Source organism: Carassius auratus, chromosome 44 (genome assembly GCF_003368295.1).
Source record: "Carassius auratus strain Wakin chromosome 44, ASM336829v1, whole genome shotgun sequence".
NCBI classification, from domain to species: Eukaryota; Metazoa; Chordata; class Actinopteri; order Cypriniformes; family Cyprinidae; genus Carassius; species Carassius auratus.
The window spans coordinates 4,251,778-4,270,933 of NC_039286.1; the positions used below are offsets into that span (position 1 = coordinate 4,251,778).

Sequence of the window (19,156 nt, forward strand, 5' to 3'; positions counted from 1 at the left end):
TTAAAGGTCGGGCCGTTCTCTCCCGCTGAAGCTGATACCTGTGTGGGCTTCTGGGCTTCTCCTGTGACGTCCACAGCGCCACACAGCTCTGTTCTCACATCTATACACAACCTTTCGCCTGTAAAAGGTCAAAAGGTTGTGACTGTAAGGGTTTTTGTAATCTCACACGTCACAGCAACAGGATACCTTCTAGAATATCAACACAAGCGCTCTCGTACACAGCACTGAAGACAGATTCCTCTTCTGGAAACTCTTGTGACTCCCATACAATTCTGTGTTGAGCTGTAGGTCAGGGACAAAAACTACACAATGATAGTCATACAGGCTTGGAATATTTGTACAACTAAGGTTATTTATCTTTGTTCATTTTTGAGTTTCATATAAATGTTATTTCATTTATTAAACATTATTATTTGTATCTATGCATTTGTGGCTATATTTTGTTTTATTCTTACTTTGTTAATTTATATAAAATGATTGATAATAAAATAATTAAAATTAATTAATAAAATAATTACATTTCATTTATTAAATATTGTCATTATATATATATATGTATTTATTTATTTCTGGATGGATGGATGGTGGGTATATTTTGTTATTTACTTATTATGTTCATTTCATTTATTAAAAATTAAAGAATAAATAACTCAAACTTCATATCACCTATATAACCAATTATTTAGAATTAACTGAAGTCATCTGTGATTATTTATAGTTTTTGTTAATATTTTGAATTTGATTTTTATTTTGATTTCACTTTAACTTTAGTTAAATGGTTTTACTTTTTTGTCATTTTTATTAGCTTTTTTAATGTCTATATTGTTTTTATTTGTTTTTAATTATTAATGTTAATCTATTTAATTTTAGTTATTTTAGTAGCAATTTCAAGTTAAACTTAATGAAAACTATATATTTTGCCTTGTAACTAGCCTTTTGTAACTAACTTTTTCAGTTAATGTTATTAGCTTTAGTTTTATTATAAATAATAACCCTGACCAACACATTAATCAACCAGTCTGCTATTTCTAATCAAACTTTAAATGATCCACTTTCAAAAGCTTGTTTCAAGTGCTGCTATTAGTTACTATCACAAAAACATCACTTGAACTCAGTGAACATGAAAAACAAGCTGTTAAGTGTTTTGGAGGGGACATTATCTCAGACATGCAGGAGGTTCATTTGGTGGCCGCAAACAAAGGCCTTCTGTTCAGCAGCGCCGTGAATCAGGTCTCCTCTGGTATCAGCTTCTGAGCTTTACTGGAACCACGAGCCGACTGGTACAAGCTATGAAAATACTTCAGCCTCTCTTTAGACGACTGACTTGAAATTGTGAGGAACGTGTCAGACTTGCTAAGTTCTTCATTTGGATGGAGAGCACGTTCACTACAGACTGCATCAGGTCAGATCGGTTCTCAAACTCACCGCTGCCTCCGTATGGCTATCTGAGGTACTACAGCAAAACAAAAACCCGGGAAAAAATCATGATGTAAAAAAAAAAAAAAAAATCATGTTGTGTTAAATTACATGTAAATTACTCAAATAAATGATGTGTTCCGACAAATTGCAAATATTTAAACCCTATTCATTTTTTATTTTAACTTTTTTTCTTTCTATTAATTAATTTTAATTTATTTGTATTTTGAGTAACTCATGACTAATTCATGAAAAAAGCATGATTCTGAATTTTTTAATGGGAAAAATAAGAATCCTAATGAGATCCTACTGAATAAATTTTACAGGATTTATTATTTCCTGATTCTTAGAGTCCTATTAAATTCACATAATATTGATACTGTGTAAAACTTGACACAATACATTTACATTTAGTCATTTAGCAGATGGTTTTATCCAAAGAGGACATTGGAAGCAATCAAAATCAACAAAAGAGCAATGATATACAAGTGCTATAACAAGTCTCAGTTAGCTTAAACACAGTACACGTAGCAAGGGCTTTTAAATAAAATAATAAATAAAAAGAAAGAAAACAGATAAAACAGAAAAAGAATAGAGCAAGCTAGTGATAGAGGTATTTTTTTACAAAATACAAAATATATATATAAAAAAATGAATACATCACAATATATTTAAATAAAAATAACAGCATAGTGTGCTTTAAATTGTTTGTAATGAATTATATTGGGAATCATAATAGTTCTTTTGACAGTTATATGTTCTAAAAGATCTTGTCTTTGATTTATGATGATAGAATTCTATAATTCCCACGCATAATTCCAAAATCTGGTAATAATTCCACTGGGACTCCTGGATTTTGAGTAGGGCAAACTGTTCTAAACATGGCTTATTTTACAGAAGCGTCTTGGATAACTTCTCCATCATGGGATAGAGACTGTGCCGTCGGCTCAATGGACGTCAGGGAGAGATGGATTTGTCTGAGAACTTTAGCACAAACAGCCTTTTTACTGAACAGAGCTGAGAGACATTCTTACATTTCAGATGCTGTTACCATTGACTCCCTCTCAAACGGATGAGTGGCTCGGGAAGACCTGAAAATCAGACACTGTACATATCTGAACATAACAGAAACCTTAAACCAACTCTGAATCAGAGAAAGAAATAAAACGTGCGTGAAGAGCTGTGCTGTTGTTTTATTAAGTGGTCTGACTCCGCATTTTCACCTGCTGGACAACAAAACAGGTGAAAAGAATGCAATAGACACACAATGAAGGAAGGCCTCGAGTTATACATGAACCAATACAGGACAAAAGCACCTAGCAACTATCAAAAAGACCTTAGCAACACCTTAGAATACTACAATATTCGATATAGGAAGCTCAATCATGAGCAATTATACAATTAACAAGTGTGATGTCAAACGTGATGTTCATGCATGATTATATAATATACCAATTATTATTTCAAAACAACAATATGTAATACAAGTATGCAAAAATTAAAAGATAAAAAAAACTATTATATTATTTTTTTTTAGTTTTTTGTATCATGTGTGTGTGTGTGTGTGTTATGTATATGACTAGTGTAAAACAAATAATTTAAAGCATTACTTTTGTGATTATTCAAATGCATTTATTTATTTGTTCATTTTTATTTTGCTTTATATTATTACTATTTGTATAATAATAATAATAAACAATTATTATTTATGTATGTATTTTTCAGTAGTTCTGTAAGGTTTTGGCAACAGTATATAGTTTGTGTTGTGTTATTTAATATATATTTAATATATATATTCTTAAATAATATGCATGAAATGTTGCTTTATAAATCAAATGTATGTGTTGATCTCAAATGTTTCTTAAGGAAATACTTCTTCAAAATGTGAAGGAATGTCTACAAACTAAGCAAGTAGCATCAGCTTCTAGTCGTCCTTGTCTTTGTTTGCGGAGTAAAAACAGCAGTGTTTAAAAGCTAGTGGTTGGATTTAGGTGACTGACACAGAATTTCAATGATCACCGGCCGCTGTCCACAGAAATGTCATCTAAATTTAAAGCTCACACAATGCCGTAGGATGTTACTGAGCCCTGCATGTTTAACTGACCTTCTGTACCCTGTGTTTTAAAAAAAACTGTGTTTCTTAGTGGAAGCTTCTGGAAAAAGTGACATAACTAAAACTGCTACGCCACCACTATACGATAAAGTCTCTCTTTATTATTCTCTCTTGTTAAACAAAAAGCACCAAACAAAAGACATCCTCAATATTCTTTAAATGAAAAAAAAAAAAAACAATGGCATTTATATATATATTTAATGCAAAAGTGGGGAACAGAAGTGGCAGGCAGGCACAGTCAGAGATGGTCACAATAGGCTCATTTGAGTTTTACAGGACCCTGTGAGAGAGTTTAACAGGTCAGCGGGTCATTTGCTTAGACGTGCTGATCTCACATTCGTCCTGGATCACTGGTCATGAGATCTTAACAAGATGGAGAGAGAGAGAGAGAGAGAGAGAGCAGATGGAAATGAGGACGAATGCAGGTCAATGATAGGAAAATCATGTTTAAATAAATAAAATTGTTAGATTATTTAATGCTTTTATCGAAATTGCCAGGGACTATCCACTGGAAGCAGCCTGAGTTAAAGTGCCTTAATCAAAGACATAATGGTTCAGAACTCCTCAGGTTTGAACCTACAACCTTTCAGTTCCCTGCGCAGATCAACAGAGAGGCCACAGCACCTGCATCACTAATACACCAACAGGATGGATGGATGGATGGAAGAGGGAAAGGAAGGAAGGGAGGAAGTATGGGCAGCAGATGAGGGAAGGATGGAAGGAATCCATTAAAAAGTGATGGAGAGTGAAAGGAAAGATAAATGAAAAAGAATGGAAATGGAAGGAAGAAAAATGAAAGGGGGAAGAAGGGAGGGGAACGAAATGAAGAAAGAACTATTAAGAAAGGAAGGGAAGGAGGACAGAAGACAGAGAAGAAAACATTAATGGAATAGGGAAGGGAGGAAGGAAAAAGAAAGAAAGGAGCAAAACAGAAGGAAGAAAAATTAAGAAAGGAAGGAAGAATGGAGAGAAACAGAAAGAAGAAAAAATAAGAAAGTACAACAAATGAAGGGATGAGGAAAGGAAGAGGGAGGAATGAAGGAAAATTAAAGAAGAAATGAAGGAAGGAAAAATAAAAAAGGTAAAATGGAAGGAAGAAAAATGAAGGATGGAAGGAAGGGGGGAAAACAGAAAAATTAAACTACACCAACTATTTTTAGTGAAAAGAAAAGTCAAGAAATGGCACACACGTGACGTGATTCTCACTACATGTTTCAGGGGAATGTCATCTTGAGATCTGATGGATTATCAGTTTCCCATGATACCTCAGGACTTTTTGTTGACTACATGGGTAAAAGTGCTCAAGTGTACACTTCAAATGGCTTTTTTTTTTTTTTACAAAGATACAAGTTTCCCAATTTAGCAAGTACTGATGTCATAACTACCCATCTGAAAGCTGTCCCGCTCTCACACTTTCTGAAGAATCTAAGCTTATCTCAAAAGAGCAGCAGGGAAACCCCAGGATCCTTTAGAAAGGCCACGAACATACAGAGGGACATTTAGCACCTGTGCAGCTCACTCATTTCCTCAACAAAACCCCATTTACATCCAGTACTAAAACTGAACTGATTATCCCGATCGTTTGCATATAAAAACATACCTAAAGCTGCTTTGATGCGTCAGTGGCTTGTTGAATGTGAATGGATGTGTGAAGAAAAAGACGAATGATTAACCTTTAACGGGAATATGTGCTTTACTTCTCAACAAGGATGTTTTTTAAGCTCAATAAATTTCTCAATGGAGAAACAAAGAGGCTTTGTGCGCAGAACAGTGGCTCTCGGCACAGCGGCCATCGTGGAGAAACTCAAGCTTTTCCAGGCCAAACCGAGCCACAAGTTTACTGACCGTTGTCTTTTTCTCAGGTTATTTCTGTTTCCAAAACCACATTAAGCCAGTTTACATTTTCATGACTATTCACCTCAATGGTTAAAGTATAAACTAAAAAGTAAATCAATTAAAAAAGGAATTCACATACATATATACAGTATATATATATATATATATATATATATATATATATATATATATGAATGAATGAAGAAATATAAAATACCACAAAAATAAGACTGCCTTACAGAATTGGCAAACAAATAAATAAAATGTATTGTAATTAAACATAACTGTAATTAAGATTACCTTACAGACTATGTAAGTAAATAAATAAATACACTGCATAGTAAATATATATTTTTTAATAATAGTTTCAATTAAGATTACCTTACTATGTAAATAAATAAATACACAAACTGCATAGTAAATTTAAAAAAAAAAACTATTCTTTATTAATAATTTAAATTAAGACTACCTTGCAGACTAAGCAATTAAGAAAAATAAAAAATAAAAAAATATATATGTAATTTAAATTAACATTACCTTACAGACTATACAAATAAATATATATATATATACAAATAAAAAAAAAAAATATATATATATATATATATATATATATATATATATATCACTAAATAATAATAATAATAATAATAGTAAACTGCACAATAAATGCATTTTTTTATAATTTAAGATTACTTTACAGACTATGTAATCAAACATAAAAATGCTTAGTACACAAATAGCACAGTTCACTAAATGAACAAATATATCACTAAACAAACAAATACTGAAATAACAACAACAACAAGAACCAATTAACCAAACAGGAACACAAGCCACATGGCTATGATTGTGTGTTGTTTATACGTTTTGTAACTCGCTAAATATTTTCACTAATTTAGTAACCAAGATGGGCTCTAGAAACCCCACTGCACACCCCGGCAGCTTCACAACAGCCCATCCTACCCTAAACATCCCTGACGTAACACCAGCAATCATTGTTCAAACACTAAGACATGCATTAAAGAAATCCAAATGTAATCGGATGCACCTCTTTTCCACTGTTTGCCTAACAGAACTGATCTTTCTGTGCCATATATAATAAATAAAGACACAAAAACCATGAGCGTGTCCTGCCCAGCAACCCTTTCCCAGAAGAACACCTCAGATCGACTAAATCAAACGTCCGGAGAGAATCACAAAGGAGCAGCGGGACCCATTGAGACAGAGACACAGATCTACTCTATTAAACAAAGACTGTTTGAAAACACAAATAATAGTAGGACGGCCTGACTTCATAACCCTCTTCTAATGAGAGGAAATTTGGAGGTTCTCATGTAACGCCTCTGTCTTTGGCTCCGCCCCCTCAGAGGCCAGGAAGCACAGAGGGTATAAAAGATCTGAGAGCGGCTCCACTCAGGCTTCAGACCTGCATCACCTGCACCAATCTCTCACTGCGTTTCAGTCCTATTGCAATGCTGTCCCGGTGAGTACAAGTCTCTCCTTTACTTTCATTCATCTGGCCTGCTTTAATCTTCTTGTGGTGCAATGTTTTACATTAATAAAACATGCATATGCTATATGAAGGAATCACAAGGAAATATGCAAACATGATGGATAATAACTGATATTGATGAAGGCTAACTCTGGAAAAAGTTAACCACTTTACATTTGTGCAATGTCTGTATCTAAATGAAAGTTTACCAGCTATTCGATGTGTGAAAAAAAGTTCTGAATAAATTAAAAGGACTGATTTTATCTATGATTTGAAATGACAGAAGATGTTTAATTGTGTGATAAAAAATGATGGCGTTACCCAACAGGAAACAGGAAATATTTGTGCATCAAGGATGGTCGTCATTTCTTATAATCAACTTTTTTTTTTCTTGCTATAAATATTTATAAAAATGTTGAATTATTTACTAATTTGTTTATAAAAATTGGAAATCCTTACAATAATTATATATATATAATATATATATATATATATATATAATAAATAATATATTATATATTTTATAATATATTAGTTTAAATGACAAATCAATAAGTAATAAACATTCCATAAAATTTACATATACATATATATATATAATAATTTTCAATATTTTTATATCATTATAAATTTAGAGATTTTTGTGTCTTTTTTTGTGAATTTTTTTTTTTTTTTTTTTGTCTCGTTATAGGACGCTGGTTGCTCCGTTGATCTTTGCATTAGTGGGTGTCTCGATTTCTGCACCAATAAAGGGTAAAGAAACTTACTCTGTATATCTGACTTCATTACATTTCACACATATAGCTTACATAAATACCAGATCACCCCGGATCCCTAAATTATCATCAGTGAAATGCACCAGCTCTCCTTTCTAAGTAACACGAAGCATTTAGTGCCTCACTATAATGAGACTGTAATCAGAGCCCTTCACCGAACACAAAAGAGTTCTGTTCACCTGTGCTGGGCCTCTATAGGAGATATAGGACTCTTACAGCTCAGTGCTCTCACACCACTAACTGACTGTCTTGTCTTTTGTTTTGATACAGATGGAACGGATAATGATGGTAAGAATGTGTCTTTTATACACATTAATATTAATAATGCAAACTATTACTTACTTATTGCCTCTGAATGCATGAGCTGTGTAAGAAGAATGAACTGCATTGCACGACTACAATTGTTCAAGAAAGTCATTATAGACAGAAAAATCCCTTTTAATCTCTTAAACAGAAAGGGGATGAAATTAGACTTACATTTCCTTAGAAAAAGGCCCCAGTAATCTCATATGTGTCTCCTTGAGAGTTTCAGAAGAGATTTCAGCAATGCCTGCAATTAAACATCAGAGATCTCAATATGAAGTCATTTCTCAACAGATTCTTTCAAATGATTGCTTTGCACATTGATTTTATAGCTCTATAAGCTCTATACATTCTCTGGGCAGGCAGAATAGTTATAAAGAGGACAAAAAGTATCTGGTTCTCAATGAATATTATCTGGTTTATGTGACTGATTGTGTTTTGTTCTGACTTCATGTTATAATCTCAGAGGCGGCTGCTGCCCTAAGGATACTCAGTGGTAAGGTGCAATGAATTTGAGCTATATTTCTGCCTAAATTAATTCACCATAGAAGGGTTTCCAGTTCATTTAAAAAACATGTTTTTCTCTCTTTTTTCAGCTCCTCCAACTTCTCTCCCTGGAAATGGAGACTCAGGTTGGTCTGGTTGATACAGGTCACATCTCACTGTAAAATGAGTTATTTAAACCGTGGAAAAAACTAATATAAGATAGACGTTAACTTGAATTTTAACATTAAGATCCAGACAAACAGCAGTGTTTGTTAATGTAAAGCAAAAAAAAAAAGAAACATTATAAAATCATTAAAAGAAATAAAGCAGATATAAAAAAAATACATTTTTTTTTTCAATTAAAAAAAAAACATTATATATTGGAAATAATAGAATAAAGTGCTAAAATGACTAAAACTGCAATAAAATCAAAGATAAACAAACAAAAAATATTTATAAGTAAAATAAAATGGATATGAACTTAATTTGAATGTCAAAATTTAGACAGATAATGTTGTCAGTGTTAATAAAAACTAATAAATATTATAATTAAATATTATTAAAAACTATGACAACTTTTTCATTAATTGTAATAAAGCTGAAAGAATATAAAATAACAGATATTAGATAAAAAAAACTAAAAATATTTTAATTAGACATTACCTTGGACACTAACTGAAATAGAATTTGAATTAGTGAAATTACTAAAACTGAAATAAATATAAGTATTAAAAACACTAATAAAAATTATAAAGGTGCATGAAAAGTGACTAAAAAGTATTAACTTAATTAAAACCTAAATGAAAACTTTAATTAGAAATGTTGCTATTTTTAAAGTTTTACTTTAAAGTTCAAAACAAAATGGCTAAAACTAAAATTAAAGTAACTTTGGAAAAATGTTTTTTAAACAGGAACTACAGAAGACTCAGCAGAGAAACAAGGAGGTAAGAAACACTTTCTAGATCCTCCAAAGGCAGTCTGAGCTGAACCCAAAACAGATAACGAACACAAAGTGACGTTATCACACTGTGCTAATAATTCTCTTTGATTTCAGTTCCCAGTGACTCATCTGACACCACTGAAAAACCAGGTCAGTTGGCATCAAGAGTCTAGATATACAGGACATAAAAGAAAGAAAGAAAGAAAGAAACCATGACCTGACCGCTGAAGCACAGCTTTGTGCCAACAGAAAGCACTGACTTCAAGATTACATATGAATGAGTGTGATGATAACACACTGATTAATGTTTAACTGCTGTGTGTTCAGCATCAGTGAACTAGAAGAACTGGCATTAGATTACAAATCAGGAGACAGTGAGTCAACAGGAAAAAAAAGATGAGTGGAAACAGGCTTTTGTTTAATCGTAATGATTAAACACAACTATTTCAAGTTAATGCTTAAAATTAAGTGAATTTACATTTAAAAGCTTGGTCACTCTGCTTTTTAAAGAATAAACTAAATTTGATAAATTCTTCATAAAATAAGACTTAATACCTCAAGTCATTTTATTCCAAGCATGAATGTTGAGGAATGTGTAAATATTTGTTCTGAAAACAGGGCAAAATAATGAGTTAGAATATAAATTTTTTGCAGCTCAAAGCTGTCTATAAGTGTCTATCTTTCCTGAATAATGTCATGATAACAAGACAGAAAGCACCAAATATTCATGAATGAATGAATGAATGAATGAATGATAATCAGTTAATTTATAAAAAGGATGGTGATCTTTGGTCTTTGTTGATATTGTAAACTAAGTGTACTAATACCATAACATTTTTGTGTTTAGTTATTATATGTAGCGACTTTTTATCTCACAATTCTTACTTTTTCACAATTGAGAGTTTATATCTCCCAATTCTAACTTTTTTTTTCTCAGAATTGTGTTTATTTCTTGCAATTGCAAATTATAATTTTTTTATATAATTAAAAATAAAAAGAATAAAGAATAAGTAAGGTAATTGCAATTTTTTATTTCACAATTGTGATTTCTTTCAATTACAAGTTTACATTTCGCAATTGACAACTCTGTTCTCAGGCTTCTGTTTTTTAACATTAAAATAAATAAATCAAACATGAATTAAAAATGAGGTAATTGCGACTTTTTAATTCACAATTAAGTCTTTTCTTTTAGCATTGCAAGTTTATCTGATATAAACTCAAAACAGCGAGAAAAAAAGTCATAATAGTGAAATAAGAAGTTGTGGAAAAGTTTCCATAGCTTAAACTTAAATGCTTACACATTAGCATGCATGTTAAGGAATGAAACTCATTTTATGATGACAACAATGACATAGACATGAAGAAATTAACTCTTCACTTGCATAATTTTCTTTACTACAAATGTTGTTTCTTTTTAAAGAGGTTGATGGTGCTCCTGACATATCCGACACAAACAGTAAGACTCATCTCATGGCTTTCACTTTTGTTTGAGATGTTTTAAGTGAAGTATTGCCCAAATTAACAGCTCAACCCATTTCAGGTGACAAAACACTGGATGAAGCCACCAGCGGCCCAGATTCGATAGGTACAACCTGTGCATCAGTTTCCTTAACACACAACAACAATGCAACAAGTTGTTTCATACAATTGTGAAAATGCATCCATCAATTATTTTAAAAAAGGCCTTAAACATGTTACTCTCCATGTGTGATTTCCCTATAACAACCAATATACTGACATGTATTTTTTGTAAAGACTACCTGATTAAAATAATAAAAACTATAAAAGACATGCATCCCATTCAAATATATAATTTCCTAAAAATAGCGGGAGTCAACTGCAAAAACATATATTTGTTATGCACTTATATTTTTGATTTTAATTTCTTTATCAGACACAACAGATACTGATAGTGACACTGAAAAAGACACAGACACTAATACAGACACAGACGCATCGCAGCAGAAGACAGGCGATTCAGGTGGGTGAAGGCCAAATATCTTTTTTCATAAGATACAGAATGCACGTGTGCAAAATATTTATAGTGAAGGACGTTCCTTTATCTACTGCAGATGAGAACAATGAGAAACCATCAGCAGAGGACAGCAAAGGTATGAGAGATCACATGTCAAATCAGATTGCCTCATTAAGTCAATTTAAATATGTCATATAATATTTCAGATGCAGATGATGTTGATACACATTCAAAAGAAGAGGAATCTACAGGTAAACAAACACACTTACTGAAAAAAGACACATTTGTGTGTGAATAGTAAAACGATTTTGTCATTATTTACCAGTGGTCTAAAAGTTAACTAAAATGACCAATTTTTATTGTTTTCTAAAAATATATGTTTAAATATTCTTGATAATTGAAATGAAGTTAAATAAAATATAAATAAATATTAGATGAAAATTTTAAATAAACATAAAACTGAAAAAAAAAAGCACATCACAAAGTAAATAAAGGCAGAAAAATAATTTCAGGGTCAACGCGTTCAATTAAAAAACAAGAATTTCTAAATTGAAACTCCCTCTTATATTCCCAAGTTTGTGTGTGTGAGTGTATGTGTGTGTGTGTGTGTGATACATTATGATGTACTGTCTCACTATTAAACCTCTGCTTCACAGACACGGATGAAAAGGCAGACACTGATTCAGATGGCTCAGGTAGAGATTTCTCATGCTTCAAAAGCAGAACATGTTCCTGTAGCAACATCCTAGTTGATTACTGAACAACAGTCATAACAACCAATCAGATTTGAGGGTTAATGTTCGGCTTGAGCGTGGGCCTTCAATCATTCTTATCAAGCCAGCGTTCCCCTCTGGTGGTAGTTAATGGTTAGGGTGAGGAGCAGGAACTCTGTTAACATTGTGGAACAGAAACATTGTTACAGCAACACGTCCTTCTTGGCACAGTCCTTTCTCACTGCAAAATGATATATTCTTCTGAAACAATGCTGGCATATGAATGTTTTTTTCAGATGGGGATTCTGCTAGTGTGGAAAAGAAAGATTCTGATGATGCACCTGATGATGCAAATAAATCCTCTAAAGGTATTTAAAATCACTGCAGAAAATATTTGAAATCAAACGGTGCCAAATCAGTATTGATTTAGCATTATTCATATACTTTTATAGTATTTAGTCATATGTTGAATTAGTTTTTATTTGTAGATTTTCTGCTTTTTTTATCAGAATTTTAGTAATTGTTATGGTTTTTAGAATTTATAATATATACACACACACACACACATATATATAAATATACATTTATATATATATATATATATATATATATATATATATATATATATATATATATATATATATATTTTTTTTTTTTTTTTTCTAGTATTTTACCTTAAACTTTTCTTAAAAAAAAAAAATAATAATAATTATATATATATATATATATATATATATATATATATATATATATATATATATATTTAAAAATATACATATTTTCTTTGAAATAATGATCCTGTCTGATTTAGCCTGTAGTTAGAGGTTAGTTTCGTTACTAATAACACTTGTGGTTTTGCTCTGATGAAGAAGACACAGATGATTCCTCTGACAAGGATTCTTCAGACACAGATGAGCAGCAAGACTCTGATGGTGAGCCTAAATTCTGTCTAATTTTTGCTCATAAAAAAAACATATCGCTTAGTCCTTTTTTGTCATTCTTTTATTAGTATTTATTTTGCTTGTAATTATAACGATTTATGTCAGTTAATGATATATAATAATGAAAGCTTCAGCAGATTCTGACAAAGACAAAACAGATGGCAACTTAGATGAAAAGAGTGGCGAGAAAGAGGAGAAAGATACCAGCGATGACTCCAGTAAAGACTCAGAAGACGAGGGTCGAGAAACCTCTGAGAAGCCAGACAAAAGCGACACAGACAGCGACTCAGACACTGATGAGGTGAAAGTTTCTGACGACTCCAAAGAACAGGATTCAGAATCGAAAGACACCGACAGCACGGAGAAGAAAGAGAAAGACCAGGACACCAGCAGCGATCAAGACACAGCAGATTCCCCCGATGCAGCAGACGCCAAGGACAGCGCTGAGGACAAAGACAAGGACAGCAGCGACACTAAAGACACTGAAGACGATGGAGACAGTGAGAAGGATGCCAAAGAGAAGGAGGACACCAATGAGACGGACAGCGATAGCGATGAGGGAAAAGATAAAGAGGACGAATCCAAACCTGACCAACAGGACAAGGAAGACACCACCTCAAAAGAAGATGCCACAGCCAGTCAGTCTGACGAAAGTCCCCTGGAGGAAATGACAGAAGACAAACAGGAAGACAAACCTGAGTCTGACAGCTCCAGTCTGGACTCAAAATCAGACTCGGACACTGACAGCAAAGATAAAGAGCAGGACAAAGAGAAGAACAGCACAGAGTCCACAGACACTGAAAGCTCTGACAGCAACACAGACAGCTCAGAAACAGGAGGGGAAGGTAAACATTCAAGCCTTCACGTTTTACATTAATTAAACCACAATATCTATCAACTGATTAATGTTTTTATGCCTCCAGAAACTGATGAAGACAATGAATCCAGCGTGGAAAAGGAGAAACAAGGTATTTACTGATAAATATGGAAGACCATAGACCTTCACATTTTGATGAAGTAATACTATGAGATATTAAGTTATTATTGCAGATATATATGGTATAGGGAACACATATTCAGCATTAACTAATAGTTTTCCCTGTACAAACACCAAAATTGCTGTTTATTAATGGTTAATAAGGTAGTTTTTAAGTTTAGGTATGGGGAAGAATTAAGAGAACTAAAATATGGCCATGCACAATAAGGCATTAATAAGTGCTTTATAAATATTAATCAACAGCCAACATGCTAGTAATGCTAATAAGCAACTAGTTAATAGTTGGTCCTTAAAATAAAGTGTTACTGTCATAATTACAAGACATGAAGTCATAAATGAAGATATAAAGTCACTGTGAATTAGAAAAATAAATAAACAAAGGGGGCTTCGGTAGATATAAATTCACAGGCAGTCTGCACTGTTATAGAAAAAAGCTGGGAATTTCTAATTTATGATTGTCTAAACCTACAGAGTCTCCTGACGGTGCATCAGTAGAGACAAATGAATCTGACTCCAGCGGTAAGACAAACCACATCATTTATATATTTTCATTTTATATATTGCCATATAAAATCATATTGTGAGATATAAAGTCAAAGTTTCAGATATAAAGTCCCAATTGTGAGATATAGTGTCACTAAAACGTGTTAAGACCAGATGAAATTGATGCAGTATTTTTCTTTATCTTCTTCTAGACGACCATGACAATCACTCAACAGATGTTACAACATCAAACGGTAAATATGAGCTCAGTTAAGTAAGAATGAAGACTTTGTCATGTAAAAAAAAGAGTAAATGCATCTTCTTTCAATTTCTTTCCGTCTCTAGAGGAACACACTGATGAAAACACTGATGCAGACAGCCATGACGCTGCAGACGGTACATTCATAGCACTTCATCTCGAGTTAACATCAGCTTTACTACTGCTTTTGAACACACCCTAAGTGTTTTATTTTTGGGACACAACTCACACCATTTGTGCTAAAGACATGAATGATTGTAAAAGTAGTTTGTTACCTGTTACTCTCTGATTGGAAATTGTGAATTGTAAGCTGCCACAATTCTTTCACATGCCTCTTTCTATCTAGATGACGACACTGATGCCCATGATGATGAAGTCAGGGTTGAAGACGGCACAGGTACGTCACTCACTCATTTGCCTCCTCACATCATATTGGTCTCAGATTTTTCTTCCAGAATTCCTTATGAGACACAAACTGAACAGATACAGTGATACAGTAAGAGTGTAGATCTGGCACTAGCAATGCGTGTCTGCCAAGTACAGACATGTACATCATTTTGTTTCAAATACATTTTATTTGATTTCACACTTAAAACTCTGACTTCTGATTTAAAAAAATAAATAAATGAACAATGATTACACTTGTCACATCCTATTTTTTTTATAATTGTTTTTTTTTTTTTTTAACAGAAGCTGCTTCTAAAACCCCTGATGAACCAGATCATCTTGATGACACAACACAAGGTAATAAATGATTGTGCTTAAAATACTTACTTTTCAGGAAATGGGAGGTCAGAGGAGAATTTTATACATTCTAATATCTGTTCCTCACTTCTTCAGGATCAGATGATGGCAGCAAAACCCCTATGCCAAGCTCCTAGCGGCCAGGACTCTACAAAAACACTGTAACAGGTATCACATAATCACATATTAGAAGCTTTACATAGGCCTTCATTTATGTTTATAAAGACAACACATTTCACATTTCTATTCTTACAGTTGTCATAAAAGTGTCTGTCTCTTACCCTGTTGTCTCTGATTACTTAATCTGATGTCTTGAGTGACACTGTGAAAAGTAATCATACCTAGAACTTTGTTTTTTTTTGTATATTAATATATAGAAGGTGCACAGTGTCATTCACTTTAGTCAAACACTAAACACCATCATGTTAACACACATGAAACTGGAATAATACAATAAACAGTAATTTAACACTATTTTATGCAAGATAAAACTCTAATGTACACAACTGATAAGACAAAACTAAGAAGAAACAGTTATTTCAATGAAAAAAACCCCATAAAATATGAAGTTTCATGCAGGGAATTATTGGAATGACAATTTACAGTTTTTCCACTGTAAATTGTACAATTACTTTTTTTTTCACTTAAAAATATGTATAACTTTTTTACTGTAAAATTACATTAAATATAATTACAGTTATTCACCATATATAGTATGGAAACTTACTGATAACCAATTAACAGGTTTTTACTGTTGTATTTTACTGTTAAAATCACAATAATCTTTTACAGTGACCTATTTCTGTCTTAAAATGAGCAAAGTCTTTTTCAATGCCTCTTTATATTTGTGGATAAAGAAATTTAGATGCGAGTCATTTATACACATCAAACATTGTGCTCCATTATATTGCAAACTGGCTTAGTTCTGTGTTCCAAAATAAGGTGGATGACATACCCAACACAGACATTTGAAGTCACCTGTATCGCCCTCTGGAGTCTCGCGGTGTTACTGCCCCAATAACAACAACCTTCATGACGTCACTGATGTCCTAGCATAAAGTAGCCTATATTTAAAATTTGACTCAAGCATGTATGGTGCATTGGAAGTTCACCTATGATGCCTTAAAATGCCGTCTAGGTAGGCAGCACACTTGGTTTTGGAACAGAGCTATTGTTCAACAAAGAAAACAACAAAAGACAAAAAAAAACAAAAAAAAACTTTTAAGACATAATAACTGATATAACTGAATAACTGTTATATTCACTATATGATTTTTGTGTCTCACTGCAGATTTTTCCTGGAGAAACGTAAAAAGAACCACCCGAGACAGTCAAGATAACCAGAGTTTCACATCCCATTAAAACACATTGACATGTTCCTCTCGTCCTTTCTCTCTCTCTCTCATATGGTGAAGGTTCCTTTCTAAGGGTTCTGGGATGCAGATTAAATTATTTGGCTGTTCGCTGTACATTCCATTTGATAACTTTGTCCTAATTCTAGAACTTTTGTATCGTTTGATATATTAATTTTAATAGATGGAAATGCATGATGAACAGTGAGCTTCTTGAATTGTGTATCTCATGCACTTGTCTGTTTGCGTAGGGCCTAAATATATTTTGTTTTCGAGTGACACATTGAACTTAGAGAGTAGAACTAACAGAAGGAATTCTGAGAAAGCTACACGATTCGGGTCTGGAGAAAATGTTGATCCATCAAACCTGCAATGGTTCCATTGGTTTGTCCACATGATGTCCCCATCCTTGACACTGAAAGACTGCAGCTGCTGCAAGGAGAACCTTCCCTCTTGCTCTCAGATAAACGCCGGCCTGAAATGTCACAGAATTAGATATTTTCTGCCCACCCGATGATTTGAGACTGTACAGACAATTTTTGATAGAATCTCTGATGTCTATGTCTCTGTGGAGGAATACTAATAAACTAGCAATGTAAGAGCACAGATTGCTCTGAAAACTGTCAAAAAAATAATTTTGTATAGATTTACAAGAAGTCATTTTAATATGTACACAGGGAGCAAATCTAATAAAGACTGGGTTGTCAGAAAATTAAATGACCATGGAGTATTTTATTTATTTATTTTTATTTGTGTGTGTGTAAACTAAACTGCATCTAATTCTGGCTTTTTTTAATTCAATTACAACAATGTTCAACAACATAGTCACGAGATGATAATAATAAAAACAAAAAATAAAATAAAATAAGAGAACAAATAATTAAAATAAATAAAACTCAATCCCCTAAGGCCTAAGCAATCCAAATATACAAATTAACACACACACAAAAAAAACTAAATATTTTAGATATTTGTATCTTTATCTTAGTAATACATATTATTTTTATTTAATTTATTTTCAAAAATACTTTTCAAATACTTCTGTGTCAGTTTATTGTGCTGTTTAGTCCAGCTCTTTTTGGTTTATTTCAACTAAAAATAAACATAATTATATTTTTTTTTAATCATTAGCGAAAAAGAATGATTTATTAATTCATACAGATGGACCAGAACGACTTCATTGTAAAATATGAATGCGTTTCATCTGGCTAACTGGATAAATTTGTTTGAACTACCTTTAATATTTAGGTTTAGGTCACTAGGTTTTGTCTAGTTTGTATACATAAAGAATAAGTCTATATTATATTAATAAAGTTGCTCTCCTAGTATATAAAATATACATTAAAGTCTATATGTAAGTCTACATACAAGGCAGAAAGTGAAATAAATATAGTTTGTATAAAGTTTATATATGTAAAGAGTAAAATAAGATAATATTATAATATATTTTTTATTTATTGATTGATTTTGGATTTGATTAATAATAAATGTTTTATAAACTCAAATAAATATACAAATAAATGTGTGTATGCACGTATGTATAATATAAAATAATGTGTGGTTTTATTTGTAGGCCCTATATGTGTATACATTTCGTATTATCAAGCAATTCAGATAATTAAACAGGTAGGCCTAGTTTAGGCGGCTGCACACAGTTAAACATTATCAGATGCCCTTATGAATGGATCATTTTTCAGCGATTTTAGTCAGAGAAAGAAATCTTATCTAAGCTCTTATGTCTTAACTTTAAAAAAAATTTAACAACAGACTTCCTTGACCCTTACCCAGTGAAAGAGTTAAGTTTCCACGTGTGTCTCCACAGGGTCTTTGGAGCACAACACAATCTCGCATTACTCCTCGGTGGTCTAAACCTGGCCCTGGGGTGAACAAACGAGAGGATGAGGAGGAAGAGGAAGGTGTACCGTGGACAAAAGCCACTAAACAGCTCCGAACAAAGCGCTCACGGTCCGCCTGTCCAAGCGTGACTTACAGGTCTCTGTGTGCAAATGTTCCCGTCACCCCAAACTTACGGGAGGCCGATGAAACCAAAAGCTGGGTTTCAGATTGGAGACGGCAAGTGAAGCTTGACCCTCACAGTGCATTAGCTTCCCCCGCGGCCCACTTTCCCAACAGGCCGGAAGGGCGCGAGAAGAAATAAGAAATATTATACTTTAATTTAAAGCGTAAGAGGGTTTAAACAACAACTCGATCTAGAGGCTGATATCTGTGAGAAAAGACCTACCTTTCACTGACAAACAGCGACACACTCAGGTTTACACGTAATTTAAGACGCAGACGAATTACTGTTTGTTTAATATCCACAATTA

The 19,156-nt window shown here is 32.8% G+C and overlaps 1 protein-coding gene across 2 annotated transcripts; it reads left to right on the forward strand.

Moving 5' to 3' along the window:
• The first annotated feature begins 6,791 nt into the window (after positions 1-6,791).
• On the forward strand, positions 6,792-17,546 carry LOC113062186 (protein starmaker-like). Of its 2 annotated transcripts, none has more exons than XM_026231833.1 (24): positions 6,792-6,851; positions 7,552-7,613; positions 7,907-7,924; positions 8,406-8,435; positions 8,536-8,571; positions 9,337-9,369; positions 9,480-9,515; positions 10,786-10,821; positions 10,906-10,950; positions 11,260-11,346; positions 11,438-11,476; positions 11,547-11,591; positions 11,997-12,035; positions 12,350-12,421; positions 12,923-12,985; positions 13,123-13,839; positions 13,918-13,962; positions 14,463-14,510; positions 14,687-14,728; positions 14,820-14,870; positions 15,080-15,130; positions 15,424-15,477; positions 15,574-15,645; positions 16,769-17,546. In XM_026231833.1, the coding sequence occupies exons 1-23, from the start codon at positions 6,841-6,843 to the stop codon at positions 15,612-15,614; spliced, it is 1,701 nt and encodes a 566-aa protein (XP_026087618.1). In that variant the 5' UTR covers positions 6,792-6,840; the 3' UTR covers positions 15,615-15,645; positions 16,769-17,546. The 2 variants fall into 2 exon arrangements, with proteins under 2 accessions (XP_026087618.1, XP_026087619.1); XM_026231834.1 differs by having other exon boundaries at positions 13,132-13,839.
• Positions 17,547-19,156: the final 1,610 nt, after the last annotated feature.